This window comes from Sapajus apella, unplaced genomic scaffold, assembly GCF_009761245.1.
Source record: "Sapajus apella isolate SASKATOON/1434 unplaced genomic scaffold, GSC_monkey_1.0 scaffold2, whole genome shotgun sequence".
Taxonomy (NCBI): Eukaryota; Metazoa; Chordata; class Mammalia; order Primates; family Cebidae; genus Sapajus; species Sapajus apella.
The window spans coordinates 65938653-65956492 of NW_022436942.1; the positions used below are offsets into that span (position 1 = coordinate 65938653).

General features: G+C 42.7%; 1 protein-coding gene across 1 annotated transcript; it reads left to right on the plus strand.

Annotated features, from left to right (window-relative positions):
- Positions 1 to 11: 11 nt before the first annotated feature.
- ASCL4 (achaete-scute family bHLH transcription factor 4) lies at positions 12 to 16043 on the plus strand. Its single transcript, XM_032300271.1, has 2 exons — positions 12 to 131; positions 13956 to 16043. The coding sequence occupies exon 2, from the start codon at positions 14706 to 14708 to the stop codon at positions 15225 to 15227; it is 522 nt and encodes a 173-aa protein (XP_032156162.1). The 5' UTR covers positions 12 to 131; positions 13956 to 14705; the 3' UTR covers positions 15228 to 16043.
- Positions 16044 to 17840: the final 1797 nt, after the last annotated feature.

Below are 17840 nucleotides of genomic sequence, written 5' to 3' on the forward strand. Positions count from 1 at the left end.
GCGCACGGAAGATGCGCAGGCCGCGAGAAGCTCCGCCGGGAGCTCAGTATCTCTATCCGGCCGGGTCGAATCGAGCGCCGAGCGATCGACCCGTGGTTGCTAGGCGACCAGGGCTGCTGTGCCCGCAGGGGGTGAGTTTTGAATCCCCTAAATCCCGCAGACTGAGGATTTCAGTCTTCATGGTATTCCGCTACTAGGGAAACCTGGGTCCACACAGTGCCCCCAAAATTCGAAGTACGGAATTTAGCCCCGAGAGTTGTTGTTGCCCAGGAGGAATTGGGATTCTATACTGAATGTTTTTCACCGTCTGCTACACCTGAAGGCTGCCCAGTTTCCCTGCTTCCCGTCATACATGCTGGGGTTTGGGATTTTAAACAAATTTTCTTCCTCTTTTCTCTGCCGTTAGTTCTCTACTGCGCGCCTAACCCTAAGGGTACGGAGATGGTTTTAAAGGTAGATGGTCCCAAGATCCTGCGCAGTAGACGTGGAAACTACACAATAGTGCCTGGTGGCTCCCATACGCCAGCAGAACAGCAGACTCAGGAATTCTTCCTCTCATTCACAAAGCGTTTGTTGAATTACATCTCAAACCTAGGGATACAGAGCAAGGCACAAGCCCTGACCTTCTCCTGCCTGCAGTGTAGTGGAGACTGATGAATTTTGAAAACTCAGTCTAATGTGAGAGGGAAGAGGCACATGCAACGTTTTGGAGGAGAGCTGGGAGGGGTTTCAACCCCCATAATGTTTCTCCCTTCCTTTACTTCTCATGGGGAGAAAGCACATTCCAGATGAGGAAACAGCACTGAACATCGGCAAACAAGTCACATTGGTTTTGCCCTCTGTTGACAACACATAGAAATCTAAATCAAGAAGGTCCTCATCCCAACTGAGAGACAGTATTCCCTGAAATGCCACTTTAAATCTGGAGTCTAGAGAATGATGATGTGTCTTATTACCAGGAGCATGCTTTCTCTAGGTTTGGGTTTGGATATCTATTCTTTTGGAACAATTTTTATTAAGTTTAGAAGTGAACATAAAAATCAGGTCACATAAATATAAGAGCTAAAACCATAATACTTACAGAAGAAAATAAAGGCAAAAATCTTTGTGACCTTGATGGGACACAAAAACCACAAACTATTAAAAAAATTGGATCAGGTACAGTGGCTCTCACCTCAGCACTTTGTGAGGCTGAGGTAGGAGGGTGGCTTGAGCCCAAGAGTTTGAGACCATCCTGGCCAACAGAGTAAGACCCTGTCTCTACAAAAAATTAGCTGGTCATAGTAATAAGTGTGTGTAGTCCCAGCTACTTGGGAGGGTGAGGCAGGAGAATAGCCTGTGCCCAGGAGTATGAGGTTGCAGTGAGCTAAGATTGTGCCACTGCACTCCAGCTCTGGTGACAGAGAGACCCTGTCTCAAAAAAAAAAAAAAAAGGACAAATCAAAATTAAAATGGTTGGTCTTGAAAAGATACTGCAAAATGTATCAACAGCTTGTTCCTTTGAAGAGTCAAGCCAGAGACTGGGAGAAAATATTTTCAAAACAAGTATCTGAAAAGGATTTATATTGAATATGTAAATAACCCTTTAAACCCAATAATAAGAAGACAATTCAATTTAAAAAATGAGGCAAAAATGTCAACAGCCAGTTCACCAAAGAAGATATATAAATGGCAATTAAGCACAGAAAAAGATGTACATCTTTGGGTATCAAAGAAATGCAAATCAAAGCACAATGAAGTGCTGTTACACACCTATCAGAATGGCTAAAATTAAAAAGACCAACTATAACAAGTGTTGACACGTATGTGGAGCAACTGGCACTCTCATGTTTTGTTGGTGAGAATGCAAAAAAAAAAAAAAAATCAATTGCCACAGCCATTTTAGAATGGCAAGTTCTTTTCTTTTTCTTTTTTTAGACACGGTTTTACTCTGTCACCCAGGCTGGAGTGCAGTGGTACAGTCACGGCTCACTGCAGCCTCTGCCTCCTGAGTTCAAGTGATTCTCCTGCCTCAGCCCCCCTAGCAGCTAGGATTACAGGTGCTTGCCAACATGCCCAGCAAATTTTTGTATTTGTAGTAGAGATGGGGTTTTACCATGTTGGCCAGGCCGGTTGCAAACTCCTGACCTCAAGTGATCCATCTGCCTTGGCCTCCCAAAGTGCTGGGATTACAGGTGTGAGCCACTATGCCTGGCCTGCAATTTCTTATACCTCTTATACCATACAATTCTCCAAATTCCTTAGGTATTTACCAAAGAAAAATAAAAACATGTACAAAGACTTGTACACCAATGTCCATAGCTGCTTTATCTATAATAGACCAAAATAGGAAATGACCCAAATGTCCATTAACTGGTAATGAATAATGATAGTGTACAGTATCTACACAGTGGAATTCTACTTAAAAAATAAAAAGGAACAAGCTGTTGACACATGGATGGATCTTAAAAGCCATATTATGCTAAGTGAAAGAAACCAGACATAAGAGACTACATATTATGAGTCCAGGTATATGAAATTCTAGAAAAGGCAAAACTATAGTAATAGCAGTTAAGTGATTGTCAGAAGTTGGAAATGGGTAGGGGGATGAGATTGCCTACAAGGGGGCAAAAGAGAAATTTTAGGAGTGATGAAAATGGTCCTGATTGTGGTAGAAGTTACACAACTGTGTATATATCTGTCCAAATTAATCAAATAGTAAATTTGACATTGGTGAGTTTTTTTGTTTTGTTTTGTTTTGTTTTTTTGAGATGGAGTCTCACTCTGTTGCCCGGGCTGGAGTGCAGTGGTGTGATCTCAGCTCACTGCAACCTCCAACTCTCAGGTTCAAACAATTCTCCTGCCTCAGCCTCCCAAGTAGCTGGGATAACAGGCACTCGCCACTACACCCTGCAAATTTTTTTGTATTTTTAGTAGAGACGGGGTTTCACTCTGTTGGCCAGGCTGGGTTTGAACTGCTGAGCTTGTGATTCACCCGCCTCAGCCTCCCAAAGCGCTAGGATTATAGGTATGAGCCACTGCACCCAGCCAGTGAGTTTTCTTGTATGTAAAAATACCTTAAAAAGTCAATTTAAAAAATTATGTCAAGATTACCAAAGATTGAAGTGTTCTGACTCTACTCCCCAGACTAAGCACACTGTTTGCTATCTCATAGTACTTATCTTTATTGTAATAAGTTGTTTAATTTTCTATTTTGCCAAATAGATTTTAAATTTTGGGGAGAAGATTCATGTCTAACTTAATGCTATACAACATAGTACTATACCTAGCATATATTAGATATTCAATTAATTTCTGATGTGTGAGGGAAAGTCAAGCTGGCATAATTTGAAGCCACGCGTATTGACTCACACATCTATTTACTTGCAGATGTACAGCAAATGGTTGCCCAAAGATTGCCTTGACTGCTGATTTAGGGTGACTTACCCCTTTAAGGAGACTCCACCGTGCCATTAAGACAATAAAAACAATGGAAAGGCCAGACACAGTGGCTCGCACCTGTAATCCTAGCACTTCAGGAAGCCAAGGCTGTTGAATTGCTTGAGTCCAGGAGTTCGAGCCTAGCCTGGGTAACATGGTAAAACCCTGTGTTTATAAAAAATACAAAAATTAGCTGAGTGTGGTTGTGCGTGCCTGTGGTTCCAGCTACTTGGGAGGCTGAGGTAGGAGGATCCTTTGAGCCTGGAAGGTTGACGCTGCAGTGAGCTGTGATCAGGCCACCGCCACTGCACTCTGGCCTGGGCGACAGAGCAAGACACTGTCTCAAACAACAACAACAACAATGGGAGGAACTGGCCAGTCACACAAGCAGATTGAAGAATGTTGGCATGGAAGAACACTGAGGATACGTTCTGAGGAGTGCATCCTCAGGTGATTTTGTGGTTGTACAAACATCACCGAGTGGACTTCCACATACCTGGATGGTCTAGCCTACTACACTCCTAGGCTAGATGGTATAGCCTATTGCTTCTAGGCTGCAAACCTGCACAGCATGTTACTGTACTGAATACTCCAGACAATTGTAACATTGTGGTATTTGTGTATCTAAACATATCTAAACATAGAAAAGGTACAGTAAAAATATGGATAAAAGATTACAAATGGTATGCCTGTATGGGGCAGCTTCATTATAATCTTATGAGATCACTCTTGTATTTGCAATTTGTCATTGACCAAAATATCAGTGTGGCACAGGACTGTATTGGAATGACTGTGAAATAATGATGGAGAGTATACTCAAGCATTTGAGTCAAGACCTTAGAGATAATATCAGACAACCAGATAACAAGCACTAAGATTTCTCCTGGACATCAGAGATAGACACAGAGAGCAAATTACTTTTAAACGTTATCTCCTAGTACCAAAGATACGAACAGTAATGGGTAAACTTGGGCCCAGATTTAGCTGCTCCGGGTATCTTTCTTTTAACTGACCCCAATTAAGGTTTTAAAGCTTGCTTCCTATCTCTTATGGTAAGGAGGATCTGGAAATAAAGGCCTTTTATGTAGGCAAACCTGTTCTTTGACATTCTTGGGATTCCTGCCCATAAGTTTGATACAATTATAATGTATAATGCAAGGACTGACCTCCTTCTTTATTTAATATTCGCAGAAAGGAATAGGAAGGCTAGCGTTTATTCAACAAATATTTGTTGAGTATCTACTATGTGCCAGGCATTGCTCTAGGAACTGCAGGCATAGCAGTAAACAAAACAGCCAAAAAATACCAGTTCCTATGGAGCTTACATTATAATGGAGGAAGATAGGTAATAAAGAAATAAGTAATTAAAATACACAATATTCCAGATAGCAATAAATAACATGAAAAAAGAATGGCTGGGAAAATGGACAGAAAATGCCTGGGGATGGGCCTGCAATTTTTTTTTTTAGATGGAGTCTTGCTCTGTTGCCCAGGCTGGAGTGCATTGGCCCGACCTCAGCTCACTGCAACCTCTGCATCCTGGGTTCAATTGCTTCTTCCTCTTCAGCCTCCCGAGTAGCTGGGACTACAGACGCATGCTACCATGCCCAGCTAATTTTTGTATTTTTAGCAGAGACGGGGTTTCATCATGTTGGCCAGGCTGGTTTTGAACTCCAGACCTCGTGATCCGCCTGTCTCGGCCTCCCAAAGTGCTGGGATTACAGGCGTGAGCCACTGCGCCTGGTCGGGCCTGCAATTTTAATAGGGTAGACTGAGAAGTTATCACTCAAAAGGTGACATTTGAACCAAAGGAGAGGAGAGAGTGATCCATGCAGACATCTAGAGCTAGAATGTCCCAATCAGAAAGAAAGTCAAGAGCAAAGGCCCTGAGACAGGAGACTGCCTGGCAGGTTGGAGAAATTGCAAGGGCACCAGTGACTTTAGAACTGTACTGCCCAGTGTGGTAGCTGCTGCCCACCTGTGGCTATGAAGCCCCTGACATGGGTCTAGTTTAAATTGTGTAATTATTTTAGAGTGGGAAGTGAAACAGTGATTTTGTCAATAACCCCTCTGTATTTTTTTTTTTTGCTCCTCTCGGTAGCCAGCCCTTTTCCTCTTGGGAAGAAATGAGATCTATTTTTCTGCACCTTGATTCTGAGTTTGCCAGGCAGGACATATGCTTGAACTGAGCTGAGGTCAGGCCAAATCACTGATCCTCAGGTTCAAGACCTAAATAAGTGCTTAGCGTTTTATTGACAGCCATTCTGAGGAGGCTGCCCCACTTTTCTTGGCTACCACTGAGTCTCTGCTCTGATCTTAGGAGACCGATACATGGGTATAGAGGATTAAGCACTAGGTCTCAGAACAGTATTTCTCTTAGACTAACGTCCCAAGTACTTGTTCAACTCCTCTTAAAGCTGTAGAATTACTTGTTTTCTAAATGCAGTGTATGCGGCAGTAGAACTGGGGTGATCTCGTGTGTTCTGTTAACTCCTAGGAATTATTATTATTTTTTTCTTGAGACAAAGTCTTGCTCTGTTACTCAGGCTGGAGTGCAAGTGGAGCGATCTCGGCTCACTGCAACCTCTGCCTCCTGGGCTCAAGCAGTTCTTCCACCTCAGGCTCCTGAGTAGTTGTGATTATAGTCATGCACCACCACACCCAGCTAATTTTTGTATTTTTTGTAGAGACTGGGTTTTGCCATGTTGCCCAGGCTGGTCTTGAATTCCTGGGCTCTTGTGATCCTTCTGCCTTGGCCTCCCAAAGTGCTGGGATTACAGGCATGAACCACCATGCCTAGCCAAGTCTTAGGACTTTAAAGGCTGAACACGTGGTGTCAAACTAGTTTCTCAGATCTGAAGGAACTGTACTAATTTCTATGAGGGTCATGCAGAATGAATGAATCCAAACTCTACACAGACTTTTGAACATCCCCCCCAACCAGATTGAGCAGAATAAGAAATCAAGGAATGAGCAGAAAAAAACACATCATCAACACCACTATACAGAGCACTTCTGTGACCCAATGTGGGGTGGTTTTCCCCACACACCAAGCAAGCAATCAGTTCTGCAAAGCACAGCAGTTGGGTGCCCTCCAATTTAATTTCAACACTATCTACCTGGAGAAAGCATCACATCTCACAGGTTGAGGGCTCAGTCCCACCAGACTTCCCCCCGACCCTTCTCCATCTGACACACCAGTCACAAGTCCAGGCCCCTGGAACTTCTGACCAACTGGCTTCCAGTTGGGGTTTCTATGACCCCCTCTTTGGGTCCCATTAATTTGCTAGAGTGGCTCACATAACTAAGGTTTACTGGTTTATTACAAAGGATATTACAAAGGATACAGATGAAGAGATACACAGAGCATGGCATAGGGAAGGGGTACAGAGCTTCTGTGCCCTTCCTGGGTGTGCCACCCTCCAGGAACCCCCAGGAGTTCAGCTATCCAGAAGCTCTCCAAACCCTGTCCTCTTGGGCCTTAGTGGAGACATTCTTAGACAGGCATGACTGACTACCATGTAGAAATGTAACTGAACAAAAAGGGTGTGATCTAATACTAATAGACGGAGTCGAGAAACCCAGCAAGGCCTGTCTGTTCACATTCTTCCTAGTCTCTTCTGTGCAGCATTCCTTCCTCTGGGGGATGGGGCAGGATTCCTTCTGAATTGAGGGTCTCATGACCCACAGTCATAAAGGTGGGGGAAGATAAGCGTTCTGCTGTGGGCTAGTGAAAGAAGGGCAGGGGAAGTTCAGAGAGAGAGAATCCGTTTTCTGAGGACTGCTTCTGAGTGCCCTAACATTATAACAAAATACTGTAACAAGAGCTAAGGGAATTAAAAGCCAGGAACTGTAGACAAAACCCGCTATTTCATAGTATCACAGAGGGGAAATGATTTTAGGAGTTTGACCAAAGAAATTTTAATGTTGATATGTCTGAATTTTAACCTACAAGGATCAGGTTATTTAAGCTTTGAGTTTTAACTTAAGCCTACCAATTTGATAATGAGAATTTTTTTTTTTTTTAATTTGGAGGATTATTCTGTGGGTAATTTATTTGACCGGATAACTTCTGGCCAGCTATGCTGGAATGGCCTTCATTAGAAATAGCAAATAGAATCAGGAATGAGTTTTTGGCCTACGGTCCACCACATTTTGGGGTGAATTTAAGTGATGTACTGTTCTGATTCATTTTAGAAGTATAAGGGGCAAAAACTAAACTGCCTATCTGTGAGTCTAAGACGATAAACAAAGGAGCGGTAGTTGCTATTGAAGGAAGCTGGAAACAAGAGAGAAAGACAAAATCGTTGTCTTTGTTAATGGCCTCCTAAAATTCCAACAGTAGTGATAAAAGAAATAAAAACATAACTGAAAATTTACCTCCAAAGAATGTCTATAGCTGGGCGCAGTGGTTCACACCTGTAATCCCAACACGTTGGGAGGCTGAGGCAGGTGGATCACCTAAGCTCAGGAGTTCGAGACTAGTCTGGGCAATATGTTGAAACAGCATCTTTACAAAAAATTTAAAAATTAGTCAGGTGTGGTGGCACATGGCTATGGTCCCAGCTACTCGGGAGGCTGATTGATTGAGCCCAGGAGGTTGGGACTTCAGTGAGCCAGGAACATGCCACTGCACTCCAGCCTGGACGTCAGAGCAAGACTCTGTCTCAAAAAAAATAAAAGTTCATATGTTTTTTGTTTTACCCACCCTCCAAGGAACAGATAATTTCCATCTTTTACAAATGGTTGCAGAAACAGATGGAAAGCTGCTCAACTTATTTTTAAGAGTTTGAAATCATGCTGTTACCAAAAAAGGAGAGCACAAGAAAAGAAACTATGAGCCAGTATAACTTGGAACTGTAAGAACAAAATTTCTAAACAAAATATTAACAAATTGAATCCAGCAGTGTATAAAAGAATTATGACTTCATAGGATTTTATTCTAAGAATGCAAGATGGCTCAACGTTACAAAATCTATTATAGCAATTCACTACAATAACAAATAAAAAAAGAAAATACATGATTATAGATGTTTAAAAGCATTTGATAAAATTTAATAGCCATTCCTGATGATAGCAAACCAATTTCCTTAACTTGGTAAAGAATGTCTACTAGATAGTGAAACATTAGACACTTTCTCATTAAAATACCAGGATGGGCCAGGCATGGTGGCTCACACCTGTAATCCTAGCACTTTGGGAGGCCAAGGTGGGCAGATCACGAGGAGGTCAAGGGATTGAGACCATCCTTGTCAACATAGTGAAACCCCGTCTCTACTAAACATACAAAATTAGCTGGGCGTGGTGGTGCGTGCCTGTAATCCCAGCTAGCTACTCAGGAGGCTGAGGCAGGAGAATCACTTGAACTCAGGAGGTGGAGGTTGCAGTGAGCTGAGACGGCTCCATTGCACTCCAGCCTGGTGACAGAGCGAAACTCCATCTCAAAAAACAAAACAAAACAGGATGTGCTACTATTAGTAGTATTATTAGTATTAGACTGGAGATCTTATGCAATGAAATTCAATAAGAAAAAGAAATACATTCTATTAGAAAGAATCAAAACTATCAGTATTAATAGACAGTATGATTATAGCTTAAGAAATCCTAGAAAAAAATCATCTTTAAAAAGACTATTAGGACCATCTTAGACAGGCATGATGGCTCATGCCTATAATCCCAGCACTTTGGGAGGTTGACTCCGGTAGATCACCTGAGCTCAGGAGTTCAAGACCAGCCTGGGCAACATGGCAAAAACCTGTCTCTATCAAACAATACAAAAAAATTAGCTGGACATGGTGGCATGCGCCTGTGGTCCCAGCTGCAAAGGAGGCGGAGATGGAAGGATGGTTTGAGCCTGGGAGGCAGAGGGTGCAGTGAGCCGAGATTGTGCCAGTGCATTCCAGCCTGGGTGACAAGAATAAGACCCCATGTCTTTAAAAAAAAGAAAAAAAAGAACCATCTTGAGTGGGTATTGTTTCACAAGTGTATACATGTATTCAAAGCTTATTAAATTGTATATTTGACATCTGTGCATTTAATTGTATATACATCTTGATTAAAAACCATTAGAACTAATAAGAGTTTCATGAAATGACTGGTTTAAAGATTAACATGAAATAAATCAGTAGCTTTGAATAACAGAAAAAAAAAAACCTTATTCACAATAGCAACAAAACCTATAAAACATCTAATAAGACATGTGCAAGACTTACATGGAAAAACCTTTGAAATTTATTAAAGAGCAAAAAAGAAGACCTGAATAAATGAGTTCTACTATGTGCATATATGGAGAGATGCAATTTTTTTTTTAAAGATAATTCTCTCCAAAGTAACCTTTTTAATGGAGACAGGGTTTTGCTCTGTTGCCCAGGCTGGAGTGCTGTGGCATGATCACAGCTCACTGCAGCCTCGATCTCCTGGACTCAATCAATCCACTCACCTTAGCCTCCTGAGCAGCTGTGACCCCAGACGCATGCCACCACGCCTGACTAGTTTTAGTATTTTTTTGTAGAGACGGGGTCTCCCCATGTTGCTCAGGCTGGTCTCAGACTCCTGGGCTCGAGTGATCTGCTGTCTAAGCCTCCCAAAGTGTTGGAATTACACGTGTGAGTCACTGTACCTGGCCCAATTTGATCTTTCTATTTAACACAACCCCAGTTAGAATCTCAAGTGGTGGTTTTTTCCCTCATGGATATTAAAAGTGCACGTTGCATTCTTCATGTCTTGAGTTTGGTGCTTCTTCCCAATTCACAGCAAGGTGTTATATAGACAAGGAGAGGCCTTCTAAAACTTGTGGTAGGAGAAAGTAGCCTTAAACAAGGGAGAAAAGACAAAAGCTACAAGGAAAGGATTAAACTATTTGACTACTTCAAAATCTTACATTTTTATATGACAAAAGATGACATAGACAAGGTTAAAATAAAAATACTGTTTAAGAAGGACATAAAAAGCATTAATGATTTGTACCTAAAAGTTTATGGTTCTTTAAATCTTGCTGTAAATTACACAAGCATTATCTTTACAGCTAAATGTAAAGGTAGGGGTAAAGAAGTAATAAAGCTTTTCCTCTTCTGCCTTACAGTTTGGCCTTCAGTTAACTTCAGTAACTGTTATCTGTTACTCTGGAAACTCGGTAAAGGTAGATAAATGTCAACTATGTCATTAGCAGCCTCACTTATATGTATATTTTTTCTCGTTAGAAATAAAGATCTCCTTTTAGAACCTCATTTATATTAAAGCAATTACCTGGCTAGCAAATTGCATCTGGACCGGCACAACTATATATATCTGATGAAGGGGCAAAGGTTTGGGCTTCCCTGAGTATAGTATTGGGCTCCCAGGGTCCCTGGAAGCTATGCCCATGAAGTTCTTACAAGAAATATTGGCTCCCTGAGGGCTAAGAGACAGACTTCTAGGTCAGAACAGCTGCAACACTGGTCTGATACAAGTCTTGTGTTCTTGTACCTGAGCTACTGGTGAGCTCCAGGAGAGTTGGAGGGAGCAGCAGTGTGGATTGCTGCATAGATTACCATAAGGTTTTCCAGGGAGGTGGAATGTGTGTGTCCTGCTCCAAGATGTCATCCCTGACCTACATCCTCTCAAGCAAATCTGGTGCCACATGTGGCCCATGGTAGTCTGAATGAGTCTAGATGTTAGCTGTACCTAAGAAGCCCCCTGGTGGCTGTTGCCCACAGTAATACAGGTAATTTATACTTGAGCTATATGGAAAAGGACTGATAATATAATCATGCTAGATAATCGGATTGAGATTTAGTTAACTCACCCATGACAAATCTTATGGCTAGCATGAGGTCATAGTGCAGCATATGTATCCCTGTTGTTTCTTGCGGCAGCAGACATAAATTACAGTATGGGGCCAGAAAGGTATCTACACCTCTGTGTCATGAGACTAGGAAACTCAAATCTGTATGTGATCTTATTAATATTTTTCCTTAGAACAGCCAATATTTGTGATCTTATCAAATATTTCATAAGAAGAGCCAATTTAGGTTTCTCAGGTTTCAAGCTGGTGATACAGGACCTGAGTTTTAGGGGTGGAAGTTTTCTTCCTCCATAGACATGCCTTTAAATCAATTGACCTTTAGGAACAGCCTGCCTGCCCATCTGCCCCTTTCATGAGCAGACCCAAATAGGACTACACAGACCCAGCCCCAATTGTTCTTGGTAGGTTAGCATATGTGTTACATGATCTAGCCAGCCTTAGGACAGCTTTAGGTTGGAGAGAACAGTTACTTGGGTCAAAACTGACTGCAGAGTAATCAGGAGTCAAAACATCCTCTTCTGATCTCTTATATAAAGAAGGTAACCCCCACCCCATACCCTGTGCATCATGTGAGTAAAACAATGCTATTCCTACTGTAAAAGCCGCTTATTTTCAATGCTTTTGTCCTTTAGGAAAGGCTCTGTCAGCATTCTTTGTGACTATGCAGTTAGGTCATTATATTACTTGGATCCTATAAAAAGACCACTGTAGGATCAGGATTTACCTAGTTTTGATTGTGATATTGCGGTGGGCAGGGGAGAGAGAGAGAGAGAGAGAGAGAGTGTCTCGTAGATACTTCTTCCTCAGAGACACAATTTACAAGGAGCCAGAAACCCTGGTCCAAGAGTTCTAATTTTTAATGATAAATCTGTTGATTTGGGTTAGATCAGGGGTGTCATCTGAACTTTCTACATGTATTCTCTTATTAAGTTTCACTAAGTTATAAAACTAAGAAAGTAACAGTGCTGTTATTAACAAGTTAAACAGAAAGATTTATAAAGAAAAATGAACATTCCCCCCTTCCAATGCCACTCTTTCTTTTTAGTCAACCAATGCAAAAAAAAAAAAATTAGTGTACATCTTTCTATTTCATTCTCTATGCTCACAGAAACACATATAAATGACATGCGCATCATGTAGAATTTTTTTATGTTCCCACTGCATGTGTGACTCTGCAATTTGCTTTTTTCACTTAACACATTGTGGATATGTCTGCAAGTTCTTACATATAGATTTTACTCATTATTTTTAATAATAGCATAATATTCTAAGATTTTTAACTCTTTCCCTATTGATGGACATTCAGGCTGTTCCTCTTTTCTTCTTTTTCTTATGTACAGATTTTACTCATTTTTAATAATAGCATAATATTCTAAGATCTTTAACCTTTCCCCATTGATGGACATTCAGGCTGTTCAGGCTGTTCCCTTTTTCTTCTTCTTTTTTTTTGAGCTGGAGTCTCGCTCTATTGCCCAGACTGGAGTGCAGTGGCTTGATCTCAGCTCACTGCAACCTCCGCCTGCTGGATTCAAGCAATTCTCCTGCCTTAGCTTTCTGAGTAGCTGGGACTATAGGCACGCGACACCATGCCCAGCTAATTTTTTGTATTTTTAGTAGAGATGGGGTTTCACTGGCCAGGCTGGTCTCATACTCCTGACCTCATGATCCTCCTGCCTCGGCCTCCCAAAATGCTGGGATTACAGGCGTGAGCCACTGCGTCCAGACCTACCTTTTAGTTTTTTAAGACTGGGTCTTGCTCTGTTGATCAGGCTGTAGTGCAGCGGCACGATCTTTTCTTTCTTTCTAAAAGGTGTGGTTTTGCTATGTTGGCCAGGTTGGTCTTTAACTCTTGGCCTCAAGCAATCCTCCCGCCTCGGCCTCCCAAAGTGCTAGGACTACCATTGTGAGCCACTGCACCCAGCCAAGCTACACCTTTTAAAATGTGACTAACTTATGCCTGAAAGGAATAATTATTTCTATTTTATTTGCCTTGTTTTTCCAGTTACTTCGGGCAGATCATTTAGAACAAACAGGGAAGCACAGGACTTGCCAAACAAAAAAGAAAAACATGTCAGGGCAGCACCTCGTCTGCTGAGGAATAGGCAGAAAGTTCTCATCATAAATGTAGGGGGTTTTGCTTCTCTTGTTTTTTAAGTTGGACTTTTAAAGTAGAAGATGCCTTTAATGTACTGGTTTGCAGAAGAGGAAATCTGATTTTCAGTGTGATAAGACATTCTTTGACATTAACCAGTATGGCTGGATTTTTAATGACACTTTCATCTTCAAAGGCTTTACCAACACAGATGGATTAATTATTCATTTTTGGGGGGGTTGTGTGTTAAAACGACAAGTCTTCAAAGCCATCATCTTTTCTCCTTGGAACTGGGGCTCTCCACTTTTCACATGTTGCTTTCCTGCCCCCAAGCAAGAAAATTAATGGCACTTTTTAAAGAAGAAGAATCCAATGGAAAAGTACTCTTTGCACTGTGGAAAGATGATGCCCTTATATCTTGGATGAGATTAGAAGAGGGGGCTGGGAAACAGTATTTAAGTTGTGTTTACAGTAAGCACTGTGAGAAATAACCGGCTAAGCGCGTTTGTTGTTGTTCAGTCTTTTGATGTACTCCTAAAAAGTCGCATATAACTATAAAACACCCTGAGTCAAACGTAAGTTGGAACATAATATGCAGACCCTTATATTCTTTACTAAAGTCTGTATTTTTCCTGTTCCCTCCAAACATGCCTCATTGAGTTCTTAAAAGATTCGGGTTTCGGAGAAGAAAAACCTCAAGCCTCGCCCCGGGTCTTCCTTGACTTGACACATTTTATAACTGCAGGAGAGCAGTCTTTCCTTTGATGAGGCAAAGACCCCAGCAATGAAAGAGCAAGTGTAAGTTTGCAAACACCCGAAAAGCTTCTTCCATTAGACTTGGTCTTGGGAGACCACAAGGGACAGTCAAGTGATTTTCAAGGAGAAAGCCTCTGGTCCACTTTCCCTCCGCGGCAGGTTCCTGGGAGGAGCTCTTCACAAATCCTAAAGATTGCTATGCTCTGGGCTAACGACTCATCTCTTGAAGACCTAGAGTGGTGGATTACAGGCATTGAAAAGCTTTTGGTGGCTTTGGAAGATGACTCTGTTTGGTGTGAGCTCACCTTTCCAGGCTGGGGGGCCAGGCAGAGGAACCCTCTTTGTTATCTTTTGAAATAAGATCAGCGGGAACACGGTGTTTGAAGTGTGGATTAGGAGGTCCTACCTCTTTGCCTGGCACCTCCGCCTGAACCTTCATAAAAAGATCGAGTAGTGTAATGGAACTTCAGGAATCATGCAACGTCTCCTTGAAGCCTGTCCAGGAACCTAACTTCTGGACCCAGAAACGTCTCCAAAGACAGACCCGCCGAGCCAGGCAGTCTGGATGCACCAGCACTTCTGCTTCGAAGATTCTCTTTCGTCTTCTTCTATTGAGAGATTGACCTCTTGGGTGATTTGTGTGCTTTCGGGCGAATGATGGAGGCACGTAAACCGGTGGGACTGCTGGCCTTGCCCTACTCGCTGCGCACCGCGCCCCTGGGCGTGCTGGAGACCCTGCCCGGACTCCCGCGGAGGGACCCGCTCAGGGTCGCCCTGCATCTGGACGCGGTGTGCCGGGAGTGGGCGCGCGGCGGCTGCGCACGGAGACGGCAGTACCTGCCCCTGCCGCTGGACGGCGCCTTCGAGCCCGCCTTCCTCCGCAGGCGCAACGAGCGCGAGCGGCAGCGGGTGCGCTGCGTGAACGAGGGCTACGCGCGCCTCCGAGACCACCTGCCCCGGGAGCTGGCGGACAAGCGCCTCAGCAAAGTGGAGACGCTCCGCGCCGCCATCAGCTACATCAAGCACCTGCAGGAGCTGCTGGAGCGCCAGGCCCAGGGGCCCGAGGGCGCGGCCGGCGCCGCCCCCCAGCGCAGGGCGGAATGCAACAGCGACGGCGAGTCCAAGGCCTCCTCGGCGCCGTCGCCCAGCAGCGAGCCCGAGGAGGCGGGCAGCTAGCCAGCGCCCGGGCCGGCCGGGACCCCGGCAGCCCCGCGCCCGCCGCACGGCTCTCAGCCTACGGTTCTCCCCGAAGGTGGTTTGCATTCTTAATCTGGTATCTTCTCCAGGCCTAAATCTTAGGAAAAAGCAATGGGTGCTGGGGGTTGCGGGGAAGGGAGCTGTTTTGACATTTGAGAATTTCTCCCCTGCCCTTATTAAGTGCATGAAACTTAAGGGTGCTTGTTAAGGAAACTCTTCCATACTTCTAAAATGCAAACTGTTCCAGATTCTGAGCGTCTCATTGTAAATACGATTATTCTAGAAACTCAAAGGGCGAGAATAACTGGAATTTCCTACCATCCGTGGTGTGGGTAAATCGTATACGTAAGTATTAAACCTTAACCAAAGAAGAACTTTACCACCACCAAAACAAAAACAACCCCAAACAGCCAAAAACAGTCTTTAAAATGACAGCAACATTTTCTTGCATTCCTTCCTTTGGGAATTATATTTGAAATTTAATTGAAAAAAATTTTCGACCTCCTGCTTTGGGTGAAGGAGACTGTAAGCTGATACTTGAGAACAACACGTGCTGTTGACTGTGTGAATGATGTTGCCAGGGAAGCCATGGCTTGATACACACTGTTTCATCCAGTGGCCACGTGGAAGCTTTGTAGCATTGAGCAGATGATAATGTGTCTCAGAACTAATGATCTTTTTGGAATAGAGCCCAGATTTGTATGAAAACTTGTTTTTCCTCTCAATTGTTTTGTCCACTGTTTTTTTTTTTTTTTTTTCATTTTCCTTTTCTCTGCATTTCCCCCACGCCACTCCTTGTAGCTCTCCATCTAAGCTTTGGATAAACTAAAGGCACTGTGACTTTAAAAATAAACAGGAAATCTACTTGGAAGTCCTTTTTGAGGGCTGAACCGGATAGGGGAAAAGATCTGGGACAAGAGGGCTGGATTGAGGTTGGTACATTCTCAAATACTTTTATCACCATGAGGGCTTCCAGGTACAGTATGTGGAAATTATGTAGTGATTTTGGCCGTGTTAAAAGTCTTTTTAAAATATTTAATCGGGGTCCCTTTTTTTTCTGAGAAACAATTTTGAGTTCAGTAGATAGGTTAAATGCTTGTGAATGTATGAAGATAAACTTCCCTAAGACTGATTTCCAATATGCTGAATTATCCTTTCCATGGAGGCAGCTTTGGTTTGTGGGCGAAGGAGGAGGGAAAATGGAAATGGACAAGGAGAACTAACAGTGGAAGTGCATTCTCCAGGTAGATTTCACTTAGATTTTATGACCCCCTTTTACAGGTGTAGCAACTAAGGCAGGCTATATATTCAGTGGATATCTTTTATGTGCCAGGAATTTTGTTGTGGCTTTTTACATTTTGTCCTATTTAATTGTCATAAATTTGTGGGGTGGGTATGACACATATTTTGTGGTTTAAGAAAAAAAAATATGAAGCTCAAAGAGGTTACCTAGCATGACCAGTTTAATGTTGCTAGGATTCCTTGAGGTGAGACCCAGTCCTGAGCCTGAACCCAAAGTCCAGGATTTCTTTCTCCCTTGCCGTGTCATCTCCTGCTCTGTCATTTGCTAGTAGGGTTATTGGAGCTAATGTTTCTGCGACTCAGTTTTCTCACCTGTACAGAAATGTTTACAGAAGTTTATGTGAAAGACCTTGGTAATCTGCAAGGTGCTAACCAATGGCAAATTAATAGTGTTGTTATTTTGGGGTAAATACTATTTCTCAGTTTATGGAAAGTAAAGCCTGGTTAAGAATAAAATCTCTAGGTGGAGTTAGTGTGATTTCTTCAGTGTTTCAAAAGAGGAACAGAATGACCACATTCTCTTACTTTCTTTGGTAAGGTTCTAGGATACATGCTTTGAACACTTAATCCATGTTAAAACTGTCATTGGCTGGGTACAGTGGTTCACCCTGTAATCCTAGCACAATGGGAGGCAAAGGTAGGTGGATCGCTTGAGCTCAGGAATTTGAGACCAGCCCAGGCACTGGGAACCTTAATGTGGTTTTGTTTGAAGCCCTGTTGAGAATAAGGCAATGATTTTGAGAAACCTTTTGGAAAAATAAAAATAAAACCCTCTCTCAGCTGGGTGTGGTGGCTCATGCCTGCAGTCCTAGGACCTTGGGAGGCCAAGGCAGAAGGATCAGTTGAGGCCAGGAGCATGAGACCAGCCCTTGGCAACATACAGAAACCTTGTCACTACAAAAATTAAAAAAGTTTATCCAGGCTTGGTGGCACGCCTCTGTAGTTCCAGCTACTCAGGAGGCCAAGGCTAGAGGTTTGCTTGCACTCAGGTGTTTGAGGCCACAGTAAGCCATGATTGTACATCAGCCTGCACTCCAGCCTGAGCTGGAGTGAGGCTGTGATTAAAATAATAATAGTAATAATAGTTAAATGAAAACCTCTCTCAATCATATAACTTTTTAAAATAGAAAAATAAATCATGCAGTTTTTCTGGGACCTTCCTCGTGACTTACAGGAGGAGCATCAATCCAGGAATGAGACCTTTTAAAATGTTTGACCTCTTTTCCTGCAAAAGATCACTTCATTAACCCTAGAACAATTTGACTTTCTTTTTTTTTTTTTTTTTTTTTT

What these genes read in the sequence shown, in the direction of transcription:
- ASCL4 (XM_032300271.1), top strand. Translation starts at nt 14,706, where the DNA reads ATGATGGAGGCACGTAAACCGGTGGGACTGCTGGCCTTGCCCTACTCG.